General features: G+C 51.0%; 1 protein-coding gene across 3 annotated transcripts in view; it reads left to right on the top strand.

Annotated features, from left to right (window-relative positions):
• The first annotated feature begins 6 nt into the window (after positions 1-6).
• Positions 7-20,668, top strand: part of DLG5 (discs large MAGUK scaffold protein 5) — a 141,886-nt gene continuing 121,224 nt past the window's right edge. For all 3 annotated transcript variants that reach the window (XM_002918366.3, XM_034662757.1, XM_034662756.1), the window contains exon 1: positions 7-310. In XM_002918366.3, the coding sequence (XP_002918412.1) occupies positions 7-310 (304 nt within the window). The remainder of the gene's footprint in view (positions 311-20,668) is intronic.

The following is a 20,668-nucleotide window of genomic DNA, read 5'->3' as shown; positions in this document are numbered from 1 at the left end:
GCCACCATGGAGCCCCAGCGCCGGGAGCTGCTCGCCCAGTGTCAGCAGAGCCTGGCCCAGGCCATGACCGAGGTGGAGGCCGTACTCGGGCTGCTCGAGGCCGCGGGAGCGCTGAGCCCCGGCGAGCGGCGGCAGCTGGACGAGGAGGCGGGAGGCGCCAAGGCGGAGCTGCTGCTCAAGCTGCTGCTGGCCAAGGAGCGGGACCACTTCCAGGACCTGCGGGCGGCGCTGGAGAAGACGCAGCCTCACCTGCTGCCCATTCTCTACCTGAACGGCGTCGTCGGGCCGCCGCAGCCCTCGGAGGGCGCCGGTGAGTGGCAGACCCCTGGCCCGGCCTCGGAGACCGCCTTCCACCCTCTCTCTTGCAGCTCCCAGGGGAACTCTTGAGGGCCACTCATGCACCTGGCTCTGGCCGTGAGTCCGGGCTTCCCTTCCGTGGCCCCTCTGGGGAGGGGGCCGTGCTTGGTCCCCTACTTCGCACCTCCTCCCCGGGTCCCGCCCGTCTCTGTGAACAGTGCCCGGCACTGCAGGCCCTGACTCTCCGCTTGCTACGGCATCGGCATCGGGGTGCTCCTGAGACCACCAGGTTCAGCCGACCTTGGAGGGATGTCCGGCAGTACCTTTCCTAAGGCTCCTCGTCATCCACCGGTCATTTGGGAGTCCCTGCTAGCCTTTAATCAGTGATAAGTCTAGAAGAATGGAGCCTGGGCCAGGACTGGTCCTCTTGAATTTTGGTCCCTGCCACCCCGTTTCATGACCATTGGTGCCTTTTCACTTTCTGACTGCGCCCTCTGCCCAGAGTTCAGTCTGTTTGCTCGCCCAGACTTGCGCTTGATTATGCACAATGCCTCCTAGGTTTCTTTGGAAACTGTGGGCCTGGAAAAGTTGGGGAAGTTGCATTGCACCATGGGAAAATCCTAGTAGTGGCTGCTGGGGCTCAGATCCCTCCCCGGCAGTGCTGAGCTGCCTGAGGAGGGAAGACTGGTGGCTGGTGCCCTTGGGTGATGGATTTGTGAATATTCCTTTGTGTGTTTTTTTGGGGGGAGTACTACTGGGAGTTTGTGACAAGTGGTAGGCTTGGCCTAGCCTGGTTGGGGAGTGTGGAAAGCCAGCCTTTTAGACAAGGAAGCTGGAGAAAGAAGGCATAGCACTGAGGAAGGAAGAGAACCTGCATTTATTAGGCTCCTACTGTTGTGCGGGCACTCTGCTTTATTACCTTTATTGTTACTATTCTGTAAGCTGTTTACTTACCACTACTTTCCAGAGAGAAAACTCTGGTTTGGAGTGGTTCAAATGCTCAAAGTATTGGGCACCAGGAGTTTTCAATTATGACCTATTGTTTTGTTTAACACGTTCAGAGCCAGGGAGTGACAAATGGCACCTTTTCGATGTCTTGTCTTTGTTTTAAAAGCGAACTGAGAGGGCTGACAAAGAGCCCTGAGTAACTGTAGGGCAAAGGCCAATGAGGCCCGTTTATTTGACTGTTAAAAGCCTCACTTATTAAGGGGGTGATTTTATAAGCTGTTCCTGGTAAGAGCTGCAGTGTATATTGGCCATCTCAGCCTCACTTTTTGTAGTGGAGGAAACTGAGACCAGAATAAACTGCTGTCCACACAGCACATTATTTCATTGGTGGCCCTCTGTCTCCACTTTGGGATTTCTCACTCTAGCATTTATGCCCCTCAGTCCTGCGTTCGGTCTCCCAGTCATGGCCATATTTGAGTCGTTGGGCAAACCCAGTCCTCTCCTGGGCTGGTGCTCTGGAGGATGCGAAGAAGGCTGTCAGATGTGCCCACGAGAATAAAGACATAGGGACATCTCATTGGGGTATTTTTTTTTTCTTAATTGCTTTTGTCTTTCTAATTTTGAAGGAGGAAATTGATCAAGGATGTGAAGTTAGAGTGCAGACCCACGTCCTCCTTGGGACGTGTTTGAATCCGCTCTAGCTTTAATCTCTGGAATAGATGGATGGATTGCCATTAATTAGGCCCCCCTTCTCCGTGCCTGGCAGAGAAGTGTAGCCTCACTCGGGCTGCGGTTGTAGGAGCTGGTCTTGACCTCTGAGGAAGGGACGGAGTAGGGTTTGGATTTTCCCCCTGAGGGCAGTGATTTAAGACCCTAGTTTTACCACAAGGCAGAATTCTGTGGCTTTGCAGAGGGTCATGAATCCTCAGAAAAAATAGTTGTCGGGGAAGTTATGTTCATTTTCGTTAACGCTTTAGAGAAAAATTAAGATAGCATTTAGGATGGCAAGATAGAGCTTCTGGAGAGGGGTAAAGTGGTGTGCAAGTAAACAGTAGTGTTGGGACCTTTGTAAAGGATGAGTATTTATTATTTTTTAAAGATTTTATCTAGGGGCGCCTGGGTGGCTCAGTCGGTTGAGTGTCTGCCTTCACCTCAGGTCATGATCCCCGGGTCCTGGGGTCGAGCCCTCCACCGGGCTCCCTGCTCAGTGGGGAGCCTGCTTCTCCCTCTCCCTCTGCTGTCCCCCCTGCTTGTACTCTCTCTCTCAAATAAATAAAATCTTTTAAAAAAAAAGGATTTATTTGTCAGAGAGCACGAACAGGGAGAGGAAGGCAGAGGAAGAAGCAGACTCCCCACTGAGCAAGGAGCTCGATGTGGGGCTCGATCCAGGGCTCGATCCCAGGACCCGGGGATCATGACCTGAGGTGAAGGCAGAAGCTCAACAGACTGAGACGCCCAGGTTTCCCAAAGGATGAGTTATTGTGCATTGGTTTTCCAACTCCCCCCCCTCCCTTTTCACCAGTTAGCCCTTCTTATGGGGTAAAGCTCAACGAATAAAGGAGCTGCTCTGGTTGCAGGGTTGGAGGCACATTTCCCTGTGCATGCAGGTCCACGGCTCTGCCATCACCCACTTAGGGGCTTTCTTGGTGGTTTCCACACCCCTCGTGGGCCCCTGGCCCAGGAAGCCCATCCCCTGGCTGGCACTGGTGCACTGGGATCTTGCTGTCCTGCGGGCAGATGAGGGCTGCCAGCCCCCGCCTCCCCAGACATGGGCCTGGAGCTGAGGGGGAAACTGGCCTGGGTGGTACGGGACAGGTGTGCAAGTCAAACCCCTCTGCTCTGCTCATGCTCAGAGACCCAGCCATCTCTACCCCACCATGCTCAGGCTGGGGTATGAGGATGACTAAGGAACATACAGTGCTGTTTTATTTTGGGGGCAGGGACATTCCTGTTCCAGGATTGGTGGTACATTGCTGCTCAGCATTTTGAATCTTACCGCATACCTTCATATCTCACGTGATTCTGTAGCAGCCCCAGATGAGGTGTGTCTTGTCTGCATGGCGCTGGGTTCCACACTCACATCTGTATGGTGTGAGGACAGGCCGGAAGTTGTAGGGCAGAAAGGGGCTGGACTTGAGGCTAAGCCCAGTGCTCCTGATTCCGTGTTGGGATTTTTTTTCCTGTTACCTGATTAGGCCCCCTCAGTTCAATTGAAGGCCATTTTCTGCATTCGGAAACTCTGGAATTACGTAGCCTTTCCTTGTCCCAGTACGTGGATCTGTAAGGAAGAGGTGATCACCTTTGCCTCCGCTGGTGGTAGTAAGAGGGGAGAACTCTTGTTCTTCTCCTTTGAGTGGCTCAGGTGTCTGATGTCTTTTCTGCAGGTGAACTAGAATCTTGTTTGGTCATTCAGGACCCACTCAGTCCCTTGTCTTTTCTCTTTGATTCAGTTACTAACATCTGGGTTTTCTCACTTGAAGATCCTTCACTGTCTGCCCCTGGAGTGAGGGCCCCTTCCTGGCTGGGAGCCTCAGTGTCTTCATCTGTGAGATGGGGCTAAGGGTGCAAAGCCGCCTGCCTCAGCCACTGGGAGGGGGGTGGCGCAGAATGTAACTGGGGAGGACTGAAATGCCTGGTCCTTGCTCAGTCCGGGTGGGGCTGCGATGCATATGGAGACAGAGGTGGGAAGGATGTAATTCTAGCCCACAGCTCTCCACCTAGCTTCCCCCACCTACTGAATGGGACGCTCAGGAGAGTGACATGAGATAGATCAATTGAGTGATACAGATAAAGGCAGGCTTTTTCCTCCTTTAAAACTCTGTATATCACATATTATCCCCCAGATATTCTCGTCTGCCTCTAGTGGCTCTAATTACCACGTAAATGTGAGGGTCTCCCCAAATCGTGTCACCCCAGGCCTCTCTTCCGAGACAGAAGTGGCAGAACTGGGTGGTGGCCCCCTGTACTCAAAGATGAAAGTTTCCTCCTCGCCCCCCACCGTGCCTCCTGCTCAGTGTCTTCTCGAGCTGCCCACTTGGCTTCACCAGAGGCAAGAGAGTGGACACAGCAGTGGCTGCTGGAGGAAGGCTTCGAGGAGGGACTGGGGCTCGAGCTGGTGTCAAAGGGGCCGTGTGATGTGTGCAGGCAAAGGAGAGGCGGACTTTCCGGGTCAGGTTGCAGAAATGAAACCAGCCTGAGTGGAGCAGGGGTCGGCCCAGGCGCGGGGGGTGGGAGGGGGCCGCAGCCTCATCTGGAGTGGCTGTGATGGCTAGGCTGAGTGGGTGGAGTTTGGGGGCCACTAGGCACGTAGACACTGGACACTTGTCACAAGTTAGAGCTGGGGGAATGCTTTTTCTTCAAGGAATAACCTGCCAGGCTCTTCCTGCAGGATGACTGTAGTTGGCTACTGATTGTCAGGAGTGGATTATTTATTATTCAGTAGAGGTTGCCTGGGCCTTTTGTTCCCTCTCTGCCCTCTTCAGGTACCGGCTGCATTGCCTTCATCCACTCCAGCCCGGAGGGTCAGCTGGAATAGGGACATGAGTCAAAGTTCCAACCATTTTAGTTTTTCTTTTGGTTCTTTTAATTGTGTTATTTGAGAGCAAGTAGTGGAGGAACTTGAAAGTAAAGGTTGAAAAGAGGTTTCTGAGGGAAGGGTACATTTTATTTATCCTTCTATGTGTATTAGTTCAGAACGCCTTTATTGCAAGTGATGGAAACTTAGCTCAAAGCATAGTAGGCAGAAAGGAGAACCTTATTATATAATAGTCCAAAAGCTTGGGGTGGATGGGAGAAACCATTTTTGGATGATTGATCCCTGAATGCTGTGGGCTTTTTCCATGGAGCATGGCCTCAGGACCCTGTGGACTTCATCTTCATGGTCCCTGACCAGAGAATAAACGGAGATCCATCTAATGAGCTCAGGCAGAAAAATCTCACGGAAGGGTTTGCGTAGCCTCGCCAAGATCTGTGTCCATGTCAGGCCCAATCACTGTGGCAAGGGCTAGAGGACTGCTGCTAGGGTCGCAGCAGTTGACCCAGTGACTGGGGTGGGGTGGTGGGATGCTGTGACTGGCAGCGTGCAGTATCATATGGTTCTTCAGGTGGAGGTGGGGGGGAGCCATTCTCCAAAATGCGACGAGCAGGAAGGATGTTGGTGCAGCTAAAACAGCAGGTGGATGGCCACTATATGTGGTCCCATCTTCGTGTGATGCTGCAGTTCATAGACAGAGTCATCACTGGAGTGGGTGGTGGGGCAGGTGGTCATCCTTTACTAAGTTTTAGACTTTGAGCAAGGCAGTTCACCTCTCTGAGCTTATCTCCTACTCTACAAAGTAGTTAAAGCAGTAACTATGTCACTATGGTATTTGACAGTCGGTAATAGGAGAAGTGTTTTGTTACTGTGGTGAGCAATGCAGCTTCCAGCCAGCCTTAGAACTGGAAACCTGGGATTCTCCTGATGTTTCTGAGGGTTGTGTGAGAGCTCCTTGTACTGTGCTGAACAGGTGTTAGGGCTGCTTTTCCTGTGGCCATGGGTCACCAAGAGTAGAATGTAATCTCCGTGTATTCACTGTTGGATTCCTGATGCCTGCCATAGAGACTGGCCCTAGATAGGTGTTCAGTAAATTTCTGTTGAATGGATGACTTGTCTGCTGTGAGTAGAATGAGTGGTGTGTCCCACTGAGTCCAGATCCTCTTCAGAAATATGTTCCTAAGTGGTGACTTCACGGTGACATAAGGTTGTAGGAGTGCAGGAAGGCCAGGGTTGAGTCCCAGATGCACACACGGATGTCACCACCCACGGTATGTCTGTGATGGAAGCAGGTGGTGTGACATTGATGTCTGAAGTTCCCAAGGTTACCCGTCAGGTATCAGCATGCTGGGGCTGGCTGCCAGGAGCCATGTGGAGTGCCCACATTGTCTGTTAGGGGATTGGAGAGACCTGTCCTTTTCACACTCAGAATGGGAATGTCAGCTTGGTGTCCTCGAAAGAGACCTGGATGGCGATCTACTCCTAACTGTGCAACATCTTGACCTTGGATGAGCTTCTTAGTCACCTGGTGCTTGGGTCTTGTTTTTTTTTTCCCAGTACAAACAGTCAAACTAGAAGTGCAGCATTGACTGAGTAAGGGCTTACTTAGTCCTTTGGGATTCTCAACGCTGCCAAGGTGGCATTCGGTCTAAGGAAGCTCGTGTTGGACAAGATTTTGAGGCTTCTTCTAGCTCTGTGCCGTGGGTGCTGTTTTCTGATTTAGTGTTAGGGTTGAGTGATTTTTTGATACTCTGGCTTTCTTTTTCCTGAAAAAGTAAGCAGCATAGGAGAAATATTTTGTGTTAGGTGTTTTGCCCCCCCTCCCCCACCTGTATATTCTGCAGGTCAGTGTGCAAGGGCTCTTCAGTAGTTTTTGTAACCTTGGGAAGATGTGAGCCACGGACATACTGGACATAGAGCAAGAGGGCTAGGCTGCTTATTAGTCTGTGCAGTAGGGATACAGAGTGTGTTCAGCAGAGAAGAATTTTAATGGGATTGAGCTGGGGCTGGGCGATGGGTATTACATCCTTTTTCACCTTTTACCCGAGTCGGGTAGTTTATCCCTGGATTGTGTGTCTCCATCTTTTTGAGACAGAGTCCCATGAAAGTGCTGCAGAAACATTTTATTTTATTTTTTTTAATTTTTTTTAAAGATTTTATTTATTTGACAGAGATAGAGACAGCCAGCGAGAGAGGGAACACAAGCAGGGGGAGTGGGAGAGGAAGAAGCAGGCTCACAGCAGAGGAGCCTGATGTGGGGCTTGATCCCACAATGCCGGGATCACGCCCTGAGCCGAAGGCAGACGCTTAACCGCTGTGCCACCCAGGCGCCCCATGCAGAAACATTTTAACCTAAGCAGAGATGTGTGGAGTATCCCATGTTGGTCATCTAACTCTAAACCCTTGGTGGATCATTGAGAGGTGACTGTTGACCTTGATACTCATTTCACACTAAGGGTCATAAACCATTTACTTTGAGTTTTGCTTTGTTTTTTTATTTTGATAAAATATACAGAACATAAAACTTATCATTTGAACCATTTTTTTTTCTGTGTTTTTACTGTGGCAAAAAATACATAACATGAAATTTACTATTTTCACCATTGTAAGCGTGCGGTTCGGTGGTATTACGTATGTTCCCGTGGTTTGCAGTCATTACTCCCACCCACCTCCTGAACTTCATCTTGCAACACTGAAACTCTGTACCTATGATAAGTCTCCACTGTCTCCTTCCCCCAGCTCCTGGCAACTCCTGTTCTACTTCTGTCTCAGAGTTTGGTCGCTCTAGGTCCCTCATAGAGGTGGAATCACACAGTATTCCTCTTTTTGGGATGGGCTGATTTCAATTAGCATAATGTCCTCAGTGTTCATCCCTGTTGCAGCATGTGTCAGAATTTCCTTACTTTCAAAAAATTTTTATTTGATTAAAAAAATTTTTTAATTATGGCAAAGCACATAAAATTTACCATCGTAACCATTTTTAAGTGTATGGTTCTGTGGTATTAAGTATATTCTCATAGTTACTTAAGAATCTCCAGAACTTATCCATCTAGGAAAATTGAAACCCCATACTCATTAAACAACTCCCTGTTTTCTCCTCTCTCCACCCTTGGTAACCATTCTACTTTGTCTCTAAGAATTTGGCCGTTCTAAGAACATCATGTCAGTGGAATCATGTAATATTTATTCCTTTGTAATTGGCTTATTTCACTGAGCATAATGATTTCAAGATTCATCCACGTTGTAGCCAGTGTCCAAATTTCCTGATTTTGTAAGACTGAATAATATTCCGTTGCATGTACAGACCATGTTTTATTTATCCATTCATCTGTTACCAGATACCTGGGCTGCTTCCAACTTTTGACTCTTGTGAATAAAGCTGCTATCAAAATTGGTGTACAGATACCTCTTCGAGTCCCTGCTTTCGGTTCTTTTGGGACTTCTTGGTAATTCTATGTTTAATTTTTTGAGGAACCGTCATACTGTTTGCATGAGTTTTAATTATGAAATCCATACTGTCCACAGCGTCTTAACTCAATGATGAATGGCCTGGCTGGAGTCCTAGTTCCAACATTTTCTTTCCTTTTTTCTTCTAAAACTTGTGTGCCTGCAACCTATTTTGGAAGGTCTCAGGACAGTTTCTTTGGACTTTGAAGAAAGATTTTAGTTACAGGAGTCATCTGTGACTCTTGAGGCCAGAAGTTAATTGTACAATCCCAGCAGCATTCGTATCTGGCAGCCTAGGGGTGTTCACACATTTCCATCTTGTTTCCAGTCCTAATATCTCCATCCCCAAAGGCCCTGAAGTATGTTAGTTATTTCTGCTCTGTACACACTTCCTCCTTATCCCATTCTGGGTTGGTTTGGTTTTCAACCTTGGATCCAGGGTAATGGCTATCAAGATTGTCTTTCAAAAGGCCTAGGTCAGCATTTCCCAAGGAAACATCTCAGCATTTGTCTGGTGGGATGTTCGTGGTGTTGCTTGATGGAAGGGTTCTGTGGTCAGAGCATTTGAGCGGCGCTGATTTGAGCAGGTCACACAGGCTCCTTTATTGGGAGCCTCTGGAGAGCCCTAATAGGCCAGTGGCTTCGGGATGTCACTGGAGTGGGTTCACCAGGCAGCGTTTCCCAAACGGATTTGACCACACATCTTTTTTCATTGAGCATCTTGCGACATCAGAGTTCTGAGAAGTGTACTTTCGGGAAACTTTAGCATCAGTGCATGGAACTGGAATGTCAGTGTATACCATCATTTTTTCAAACTTTCTCCCAGCTCGCTTGCTCCCCCCCCCGGGGGTCCGTCTTCTAAACTCCAGTACCAGCTGAAACAGGCACGTGCGATTCTGGGGCCAGTAGATGTTGAGGTTGTGTGACCTTGGGTAAGGTATGAGACCTCCCTGGGCCTCCATTTCCCCCGTGTGGCTTGTCAAGAACGAGGTCTGATTTCATGATGGCTGATCTTTGAGATAGGTAAACCTCCTGTGGTCTTCTCCTTCTCCTCCTTCTCCTTCAAGTAGGGTCTGTGTCCGATATGGGGCTTGAACTCACGACCCTGAGGTCAAGAGTCCCATGCTCCACCGGCTGAGCCAGCCAGGCGCTGCATCTTGCCGTCTTCTTTAGGTCTGAGTGAGCAGGACTGGGCTTTGGACCCAGTCTGGGTGTCCGGGGGTGCCTCGTGAGGATGTGTGAGCTGTGCTGGTGGGTTGACAGCTGCAGGTCTGGGACTGGCTAACTGTCGGTGCTGGGCGGGAGAGCAGGAAGCTCGTCTCTGCCCTGGGAGTGCTAGGAAGACGCTTGGCACGGAGGAATGAGCCAGGTGGCTTGAGCATCATGGGTAGGTTTGGAGCCAGGGAGGGAGGCCACAAGACCAGAGACTGCTGGGTGTCATAAACTGGTCTTGAGACCCCCCTCCCAACTGGGGTTGAAGTCCTGGCTCTTCCGTCTTAGGCTGCGGGACTTCAGCAGCTTGCTTACGCTCTCTGGGTCTTCTTTCTCCTTATCTGTAAAAAGGCTAATAGCATTCTCCTCCAAGAGCTTTAGGGAGGACCGAGGTGATTTATGTGAGGCGAGAGCAAAGCTCCAGGAGCTGCTGCTGCTGTTGGGAGCGTCCTGCCCTTCAGTGGAGAGGCAGGGTCCTGCCTGTGCTGGGAATCAGGAGGCATCGCAGGGCGCAGGCCATACTTGGAGTTAGAGTCCATCTGGAGTGTGCGTGGACCAGGAGGCTCCGCCCCTGGGGCTGCTCAGAAACACGCTTTCATAGTGTTTTGGCCCCGGAGCCTACATTTTAAGGAGGGCATTGCCATGGGCTCCAGAAGGACCTCAGGAGGAACTTATTTTGGAGGAAAGGAGACTTAGAGGGGCTTGGATGCCTGTTTCCTAAAGGACACAGGGCAGTGGTGAGACCTGATTCTCTTGGACCCCAGAGAGCTGATGACCAGCTGACAGGTGGAAGATACTGAGAGGTAGACCTGCGTTCCGTTTAAGGAGGGACCTGCCTCCCTCCCTTGTTTCCTTTTAGACTTCCTATTACACAACTTTCTTCTTCTTCTTTTTTTAACGTTTTTAATGTTGGACATCATTTTCCATCAGAATTTTTAAAAAGATTTTATTTATTTATTTGGCAGAGAGAGAGAGAGCATGCTTAAGCAGGGGAGGTGGGAGAGGGAGAAGCAGACTCCCCGCTGAGCAGGGAGCCTGATGTGGGGCTCAGTCCCAGGACCCTGGGATCATGACCTGAGCTGAACGCAGATGCTTAACCAGCTAAGCCACCCAGGCGCCCCATGTGATGCAACTTTCAAACGCACGCAGTAGTGGAGCACACGATATAATGGACACCCCGTGCTCCCACCGACGTTAGCTGTCCGCAGTAATGTCAAACAAGCCCCAGACAGTGTATCGCTTCTCCATAAATGCTCTAAGAGACAATAAGGCCTTTTAGAAAAGCATAGCCTGAAGACTATGTTTAAAGCTGACAATATTCATGGTAATTTAACGTCTTTACCCACTTGATATTCTTTACCTTGTCTCAGAAATGCCTTTTTATAGATGGTTTGTTCAAATCAGGATTTTAATAAGGCTCACACATTGCATTTAGTTGATGACTGTCTTCTTAGCTTCTTTTATAATCCCGGGCAGCTCCCCTTGCCCTGGTCTTTTGCTCACAGAGGAACTTGTCAGTGCCAGCCAGCCATGGAGTGGACTGTTGTTGGTCCCTCCCTGAGAGTCCACATAGATGATGGGTGAGCACAGGGCGGTTGCTCAGAGAATGGGTCGTCGAGCCATAAGCCTCTTCAGCCTCTGCTTCCTCACAAGACTCTTCCAAACAGTTATTTATTATTATTATTATTTATTTTTCAGAGAGAGAGAGAGCACAAGCAGGGGGAGCTGCAGGCAGAGGGAGAAGCAGGCTCCCTGCTGAGCAAGGAGCCGGATGCGGGACTCGATCCCAGGATTCTGGGATCATGACCTGAGCTGAAGGCAGACACTAAACTGACTGAGCCACTTGGGCGTCCCTGTTACAAACAAGTAAATGAAAACATATGAGTTGTTAATGTTTTTTTAGGGTTTATTTATTTGTTTTTTAAGCTGGAGGGCTCTTTTCGTTGAGCAGACTTGTGTACGACAGGCAGGTGTGTAAAGCAGACAGAAAGGTGCCTTGGTGATCAAGTGTGGAGGCCTGGAGCTTGTCTGTTTTCCTCCCCGAGGCCCCTGTGCAGAGGTCCGTGGGGCTCTCAGGGTTCGTGGAACACAGTTTGAAAACCACTGGTTTGGATGCTTTTGTTTCAAGATGCTCCCCATGCTGAGAGAGAGCCTCCCGCTGGCCTCACCGTGCTTTGCCACAGCTGAGCTGGGTTGGCGAGTCCTGGCCGGACCAGGGGCTGCCACTGGTGACAGCTTTGTTTCCACGAGATATTCTTGTCTTTGCCTGCTTCCTCTGTTTACCTTTGTAGGTTTCCTTTTGGGATGAACCGTGCTCTCAAAAATGACAGATGACCACAATGTGGCTAATAAAAAAATCCCCACTGTCTGCTGTCCAAGACAGTTCCGTGGGCAGGAGCTGAGGGAAACCCCATCCGTTGGGGTCCCTTGGAATGGGACATGATTATCTTTTTTGAAAAACTTTTTTTCTCTTTCTTTTTTTTTTTTAATATTGTCACTAGCTGGTGTGACCCCTACATTGCGTAAGAGGACTGTTAGCCGTGGCTGCATGCATAGATCAGCCCCGCTGCTGCGCGGCCTGCCCGTGGAGTCCGGGGGGCTGCCTGTGGGGGAAGCAGCTTCATCGGAGGTGGTCCCCCACAGCTCTGAGCTGCTGCCTTGGTGGCCACCTCCAGCCAGTGCCGGTTCTCCCTGCCCACAGTGTTTTTCTAGGTGTGGTGTGTCTCTCCGGCCTCTTTCTGAGTCAGCTTCAGGTTACTTGTCTGAATGGTACCTGTCTGACTCCTTAAGATGGCCTGGGACCCCCAAGTGAATCGTTTTGACCACTGTGAGTCGGCTATCTACGTGTGGCAATCTGTCCAGCCAGTCGGGAGTGATGTGATAACAGATGGAAATAAACTTAATTTTGTTTTTATATTGTGATGTAAGAAGTCATGCTTTAAAAAATTACAGCAACCTTTTCAATACTCACGATAATCTCTTCTTACTCAGGTTAGCCTCTTTTTCTTCTTATCTGGCCAGAAGTTTCATTTCCTGTTTATGTTTCTTTCTTTTCTTTTTTTTTCTTTTTCAAGATTTATTTATTTGACAGAGAGAGAGACAGCCAGCGAGAGAGGGAACACAAGCAGGGGGAGTGGGAGAGGAAGAAGCAGGCTCCCAGCGGAGGAGCCTGATGTGGGGCTCGATCCCATAACGCCGGGATCACGCCCTGAGCCGAAGGCAGACGCTTAATGACTGCGCTACCCAGGCGCCCCTCCTGTTTATGTTTCTTAAGCAGTTTAAGATTATTGAGGATCATGGTTGGAAGGGGTCTTAGAGACCACTTTGCCCAAACAGTTTATTTCTGTAAATGAGCAACAGCAGTGCACAGACACACAGAGACTCTGCCAGGCTCTCAGAGCAAGCCCTTGGTAGAGCAGGCACAGGACCCAGGTCTTCTTAGGCTGGGGCTCCTTCCAAGGTGTGTCTGCCAGCCACGGGCTGGGTGGGGAGTCTCGGGAACCTTGGCTGGTTTTTCCTGATCCGGGCCTGGCTTTGCAGGCACCAGCCTTTCCAGTGAGGGTGAGCAAGTAACAGGCATCTCCGTTCATGGAGTTGTGCTCTAGCTTCTCATTCCTGGCCATTGAGAAAAATCTTTTTCAGCCTGTGCAGTTGGTATTTACGTTCTACAGATGGGCAGACCGAGCCAAGAGAGGCTTGTCGGCTTGCTCAGGGCCACCAGCTGCTGAGACGTTGGGCAGGCTTTGGAGTCCTTGTCAGTTTCTTTATAAAGACTGCATTTGTTCTGGATTCGGGCCCATCCGATGAAGGTCCCCATTGAGAGGTCTGTGTCCTGAGCCTCGGACACCCCTCCCCTCCTTGTTACAGCATTCATTCATTCAGCAGCTGTCACACCGGGGGACTAGCTGGATGTAGACATAGGACGTGACATCTAAATTTAGTGCTGAGTCAGAGGATGGGTTTGATTATTGGCAGGAGGTTCCTCCTTGTCTCCTTTTTGTGACACAGCACAAACTTCCAGGGCCGACTGCTGTGGCTTCTTGCTTAGTCACAGGGCAGAGTGCAGGCAGGAAAACGACGCCATGGAGCCTCTTGCTTCCAGAGGAGAAAGCCTTGAACAAAGATAAGAGGGTAAAGGCCCGTGGATACCGAGTTGGGACCCACCTCCGTGGCTTACCTTGGTGGGGCCTGGATCTAGGAAAGAGCAAGAAAGTAGATATAACTAAAATGTGCTGGTTCTGGGTCCTTCTATGGAAAAATGACAGCTGAACCTGAAGCAGCTTAGAATTTAGGGGCTATGCGTGTGAGAGTATATAAGCCTGCCTGTTCTCCTAACTCGTTTCTGATAGAAAATGGCAGACCGCCCTTATAAATCCTCTCCCCTTCTCTCCTCATTTTTGAGCCCAGGGAGAGGAAACAAAGCAGTGAGCAGTTGTCCTTACTTTTCTGTGCCAAGTTATGGAATTTCGTGTAAGCTCGTTCTTCTGCTCTCAACTCCCCTCATTTGAAGGCTTCTCGTGAAAACTCACTAGAACTGGCCACAGGGTCTTCTTGCATGAGATCACCTGACTTTAGGGTGGAGCCCAGATTCAGACCCGGGTTGTACCTGTCAGTCGGTCCCTCCATCCACCCGCCCTCCCATCATCCGTGCAGCATGTCCCTGGTCAGTGCTCTGCTAAGTGCGGAGCATGGAAAGGTGAGAAAGACGTTAGCATCACCTGTGAACAGCACCAGGGTCCATACTGAACACTCCTTTTAGCTGGAATATATATCCTATTGTTCATCAAAGCTTTTTCTGTTTGGTTGCTCTGTCCGGAGCTTTTAGAAGTGCCAGAAAATAATCAGCCAGGTTATTGACTTCCTACTCCTCACCTTCTGTTTGGTTGTTTAAAGCAAATGGCATGTGTTTTTGTTTGTTAAAGTCTGTACGATTCTCAGAATGACAAAGAAAATGGGTCCTGGCCACTAGGAGTTTATTGTCTCATGGGAAGGCCCCAACGTGAAGGAGCAGCTGTCCAGCCATACGGATCCCCTGCAGCAGATCAGGCTGCCTCCAGGAGATTGGGGTGTGCAGTGCCCTGGGCACGGGTAGAGGGCTGACAGGCGGGATGGGCGCTGGACATGCACAAGGAGGAAGGCGGGCCTGGTGAAGGCAGTACTCAGGGCGAGAGCAGGAGACTTGGAGGAGAATCCGTTCTGTGAGTAGTGGGTCTTTACGGGAATTCCAGGCTTCCGCTTGGGAAAATGAGGGCAGGCTAACCAGGCCCTGGGAGGCCCAGGGTAGGCCTGGTTGCTGGTTCCAGTCCTTCTCCCTGGGATTGGTTCTCTCTGGGAGGCGCCTTGAGCATGGGGCTGGAGAGAACGGGCAGTGTTGGCATGGGATGGGAGGGTGCTGTGCCAGAGGAGGATGGGGTGAGGGGGTGTAGGCTGAGCGGCCTTTGCACAGTCCTCGGAGATGTTTGATTGGCTTTCTGTGATTTGTTAGGTGGATTGAAAAGCCACGTTTTTCCTAAGGTCCAAGTCTGAGAATTCTAGCTGGGCCGTGTATTAGTGAGCCTGTGAGAGCTCTGGGACTACTGTCCTGTGTGCGGGCCTTCTCTTTGGTTAAGGAGTGAGGTGGTTGAGGGGCATGAGTGACCACTGGTCTCTAGCCGTGTCCCCTGGCCAGTTCACATAGCTTCTCTGGGCCTTACCCTTGTCTGTCTGATGGGGTCTGTGACACGACCTCCTTGCCAGAGCTGGTGTGAGAAGAGGTGGACGGTGCAAGGAGGTGGTCCCGTGTACGTGGGTGGTTGTGTGCTCTGCAGATGACCGTGTTTCTATTGTACGGGATGCTTTGTCTATTGATCTCGTCTCATTTCATTTCATTAGCAACACTTTGGAGTCCTTACGGCACCCGACAAGTGAGGGAACAGCTTGGGGAGTCAGTTCATGTCCCCTTGGGAGTCAGTTCAGCAGAATGGTGAAGGGCCTGTATCTGAGCCAAGTATTGGGCTTAAACCTGGGCAAGTCAGTTTTCCCCTCTGTGTCTCTGCTTCCCATCTGTGAAATGAGGGTAGTAATAGGACCTTGTACTGTAAGGATTAAAGGAATTGCTATCTGTAAATTGTTCAGAGCAGTGCCTGGCACAATGTAAGCATAGACTGTTCTTGATGCTGCTGTTAGTGCCCCTGTCCTGTGGCTGTGTGAGTGGCACCTTAAACTGTGACTTCCAGGCCAGGCTGGTTTGGTTTGTTCCCCCACGCTATCCCACACTCAGGGTGTGGTCTCCAGACCCGTGCTGGTCTATAAACTCCTGGTTCCCGATGGGTGATGAGGTAAGCACTGAGATTAGAGTAAGCGTTTGGCGACCTTTAGAGCAGTGAGTTTGACCTTGCCAGGACTCATTGAACAGGTACGGACTGCTTCAGGTGCTGTCCAATCACATGGGGCGTCACATGCGGTAGGAGCCGTGACCGTGTGACTGCAGATAACAAAGTGGGCGCTGCAGTGTGCTGCTCCCCACCCCTCGACAGTAGGCTTCCTTGGGAGGAGCCTCTGCCGGCCCAGTGCAGCAGGAGAATCCATGGCGTTTCACAAGCTCGCGCATGCTGTTTGTGCCCCGCGGTCTGAAAGCTCAAGGCAGCGAGGTCTCCCGATGGAGATTTGTGTTAATGAGCAGTTGTTTCCAGTCCGTGCCTCTGACGCTCACTGTAGCAGAGGCCTTTCCTGCTGTTCTCCTAACAGCTGTGGTTCTGGCAGGTTTGCGAAGAATCTGCTGTGAACTCTGTTCCTTTCCACCTCTTAGGCTGGCGGCAACTAGAAAGCTGGATGCTGGGGCGTGTGGGTGTCTCAGTCGGTTAAGTGCCCGACTCGATTTCAGCTCAGGTCATGATCTCAGGGTCCTGGGATCAAGCCTTGCCTCGGGCTCTGTGCTCCTATTGGAGTCTACTTGTCTCTCTTCTTCTGCTCCTCCCCTGACCTGCACATTCTTTCTCTCTCTCTCTCCAAGCGAGCAAACTAGATGCTATCCATGCACAGCAGAGAGTTGGGGGTATAGGAACTTAACCCTGCCTGTGTCGCCATTCTGGAGCCTCTGGTGGGGCCCCCACAAAGCCCTGACCCGCCCTTCAGTCCCCATCGTGGGTGGGGATTGCCCAGTCTGTCACACCAGTCCCTAAGGGGACAGGTTCACCACAGTGCCCTGTGGGGTGGCATCCATCCTTGGGAGAGTGCATGCGTGCTGGGGTGGGCCTGGGCCCACAGTCCTCCGCAGCAGTTTCAATGACTCGTGGCAGAGGGATAGCTTTTACAGCATAGTGCGCAATGGAAAAGTAAGTAGAGATGAATAATGCTGTGCTATTATGTAAATTAACCGTACAGATAATACCCATTTTGCAAGAACACAAAAGAATGGTTGCCTGTGGATGTGGGGGAGGAGAATGGGCAGGAAAATGGGACTAAGAGGAAATAAAACGAGAGAGGGAGGAAAGAACACCACTTTTCCTGCAGGCTGCTGTCTTTGAGGGATGGGCTTACCTGCACTATCTCGGCTGTGCTCGATTGGTCAGCTTCTGGTGGGGTGGCATCTGTGTGTCTTGACTGAGCTGGCAGCCTCAAGCAGATTGTTCACCCAAAACGGCCTCAGTGAAGAGTTCCCCATACTGGTACTGGGCCACTGGGTGGGGGCAGGTGTTCATGGAACAATAGACTCAGTAGGGACGCAGGTGTTTTAATCATCTAGGTGATTGTGGGGGGAAAGATGTGAATAATGCTTGATTTAAACTTGGCATTGTGAATATGCGTCAGCAGTGTTTGCAAAACCTCACATTCTCTTCTTGGTCATAGGGGGAGAGCATGGGCAGTCATCCTGTAAGTCGGTTCATTAAAAAACAGCTCTGTTCCATGTGTTTATTGGTTGTGTGATGCCGTGTCATGCAAACTGTAGAGGGAGACAGGAAGGTGGAATCCTGTTGAGGATAAGGAATCATCTTTTAATTGCCAGATAGTATTGCTTTAGGGAAGGGAATGAGCTCCTGGCTGCTGGAAGTATTCGAGGTGGACTTGAAGCATGGCAGGGAGGGAGTTCCTCTATCATGTTCATGGTTGGCATAGGCACTTCCTGCAATTGTTCCTGTTCTAACTGAACTGGGCTTCAAATTTATGTCTGATGCTGATAATTAAAACAGAAAAGTTACTTAGTTTAAAAAAATATATAATTAGCCACGCTTATGATAGAGAATTTAGGAAAGATAGATAACCAAAAGGAAACTAAGTTTTCAGGTCATCTTACTAGCTGGAGGTAAGGAATCACGTTTCATGGGTGCACGGTATTGTCCTGTTCTGATGTGTGTCACCTGTTCCCCTGCCTGGAGATTCAGAGATTTCCCATTTTTCAGTACTAATCATGCCTGATGCATAGATATTTGTGGACTTCTTTCTGTCTTCGGGGAAGTTGCCGGAAGCAGTGCCGTCGGGTCAAAGGGCATGGATGTCTTTGACACCCGTTCCCAGGCTGATGGCACTGATTGAGTCGCTGCTAGGTTTCTCCAGGTGCGGCACAGGTGGTCTCCTTCAGAACCCCCTGGAAAGCTCCTGAACACTGGGACTCCTGGGTCCCACCCTAGGTCTCCTGAGACAGAACCTGGGGCGTGGGCTGGTCTCCGCGTCCAAATTTTTCAGCGTGCAGAAGACCCTGACTCAGGGCCGGCATTTCCTCTGCGTGTGAACTGCCAGGAGAAGGGAAGCAGAGAAGCTCATCTGTTCTGCGTTGTCTGAGGGAGGACTGTGATGTTCATGCGAGCCGGGGAGGCCTCCCAGCTGGAAGAGTGCAGTTTGGGGACCTACCTCTGGGCACCATTTTCCTTATCTGTAAAGTGGGAGTCTCGGACGAAATACTCTCTGTACAAGCACATAGGTAAGTGTTTTCTCTTACTGGTGTCATGAGGTGAGAAGGAGCTCACTGGGCGAGGCCAGATCTGGGAAGGGAGCTCTGGGAAAAGTGGGTCAGGACGCAGAGCTCCTCTTTCGGTCTCTTTCCCAAGGGGACCCGGGGCTGATACACTGCTGGAGCAGGGTGCTGTTGGCTGAGGCCCCCTCCAGGCACCGGCATCTTTCCGTCCAGGGCAGCAGAGAGGAGCTGCTTTTGCCCCTGGATCGCTGCCTCCTCTGTCCAGTAGGGAGAGTGCCAGGAGGCCCAGGGGCTGAGCACCAGGGGGCAGTGGAGAAGGCCAGGAGGTCACTCCCCAGCAGTGTGGCCCACAGGGGTCACTCATGCTGCTTTTCCCATAGCATCACCGTGTGGATATGCTGCGTCCTGACGTGGAGTTGGTAGTCCTGATGGGGTTGCTCAGGTGTCCCCAGCTAAGGAAGAACTGCTTGCTGTGTGTAATCTCCAGCAGGTTACTCTAGACAGGCTGTTTACCACTTGTCCCTGCAAAGGTCAGGTCTGCCTCTGACTGTCCTGTTTCCTGGTTTGTAAGTCTAGAAGGGAGATCATTCATTCACTTATTCAAGCAAACACATTGAGCTGTGGTGGTGTTGAGATGAATGATCTACGTTACAAAGCTGACAGCAGTGCTGCTGGCTTGGGGACTGGTAAGTGGTGCTCTAACGTGGTTAGAGACGGCACTGTGAAGCACAGCCAAGCAAGGGTTTGATTTTGTCTGACAGAAGGGAGAGTCGGGCTAAGGGCCATCTCATGGAGGATGAAACTGGAGAGCTGGGCTTTGAGGACTCAGTAGAAATCGGCAGGTGTTGGGTAGGTGCCTTCCAGGCAGGGGAGGAAGGAGCAGTGAGTCAAGAAGGAGCCAGGCATGCTGGGTAGTCGTGGGCCCCATGGTGCCTGGACGGTCAGGGAGGGGCTGGAGGGGCAGGGCCCGGGCCACGGACCTGGCCTCCAAGTCTGCTTCGGACGCATCTCAGCTGTGTGGCTTGGGCCAGGTGCTTAATATTTCGGAGTCTCGGCTTCCTCCCCTGTGAGATGCAGTAATCAGACCAACCTTAGAGGAAGTTATTACATGGTATGATACACATAAAATGTGGAGTGTGTAGCCCAGAACTTGGCACAGAATCACATGCTTCATAAATGTTTGTTTTCCTCCTTGCAATGCTAGGTGAGACTTTTTGACTTTATCCTGATAGGCCAAAGGAGCCATGGAAGGTTGTGGAGCATGGGATTAATAAGATTATAGCTATTTATTTGGGTGTTCGTGTGTTTTAAAGATAACTTTGTTAGTCTGTCAGAGGATACTTTTGGGGCCTAGGGTGGTGAGGCTAGAGACACAGGCCAAGACTGGGAGGGGTGAGAAGAATCCTGCCCCGCATGGTCCCCTATTGCATTTCTTGTCCGCCCGCTCCAGTGGGCTGCTGGGATCGCCTGCCTGAGCTTTGGGCAGAGGTTTTGCCAGGAGAGGGTAGAGTTTGAAGTGTGTTCCCGGGGAGCCAGTCAACCCTAAGGGAGGCTACAGAACTGGATACTTGCGGGGCTCGAGTCTGGTCATGAGAAAGTGGGATGGGTGTCAAAAGGCTGGGTTAGGGCCTGTGGAACAGGCCATGATGGCAACGGTTGGTGTGATGGCAGCCATAGTGTAGCCAGAGTACACATTTACTGACCACTTCTGGTGTGTGCTGGGGAGCTTATGTTGATGCCTCAGGGCTCATCCCAGCCACCAGAAGATGAAGGGCTGTTACTATCCCCGTTTATAGACGAGGGAACTGAGGCGCCAAGAGGGGAAATAACTTGCTCCAAGTCCCAAGCCAGTGAGTCAGGCTTTCACTCCTGGTGGTTGGAATTCAGAGGGCACACCCGCTGAGTGGTGGTAGGAAATGGAGCAGCTGTTAGCTTTGGAGTTTTGGCTACCAGTTCTGGCTGGTAGGTTTTAGTTGCCCACAAGGAAGAGCGCGGGGCACAAAGAACTGGCCGGTGATGGGATGGTTGCCTTTGGAGGTGGTGTGCTCCCAAGCCTGGGAGGGCCTGGATGATTGCCTGCCAGCGCTGCTGCGGGAGTGGGGGGCGGCGAGTCTGCACCTCCTCAGGAGAGGGGCTGCCTGCCTCCCCTCCCTGCCAGCCTCCTGACTTCTCGATGGAGGTCCCCACCTCCCCACCCCTCCTTCCCCCACATCCTTCGCAGAGGCAGGCCCACAGCTGGCCGCTCGCATGGGGGCGGGCGTCCCTTGTGCCTTAGAGAGTGTGGCTACGCTATGGCTCAGAGATCAGCCCGGCCGATGGCACAGAACTCCAGGCTGGCCCGT

Source organism: Ailuropoda melanoleuca, chromosome 6 (assembly GCF_002007445.2).
Source record: "Ailuropoda melanoleuca isolate Jingjing chromosome 6, ASM200744v2, whole genome shotgun sequence".
Classification (NCBI taxonomy): Eukaryota; Metazoa; Chordata; class Mammalia; order Carnivora; family Ursidae; genus Ailuropoda; species Ailuropoda melanoleuca.
The sequence above is the reverse complement of the archived record's forward strand: the minus strand, read 5'-3'. Positions and strand labels throughout refer to the sequence as shown.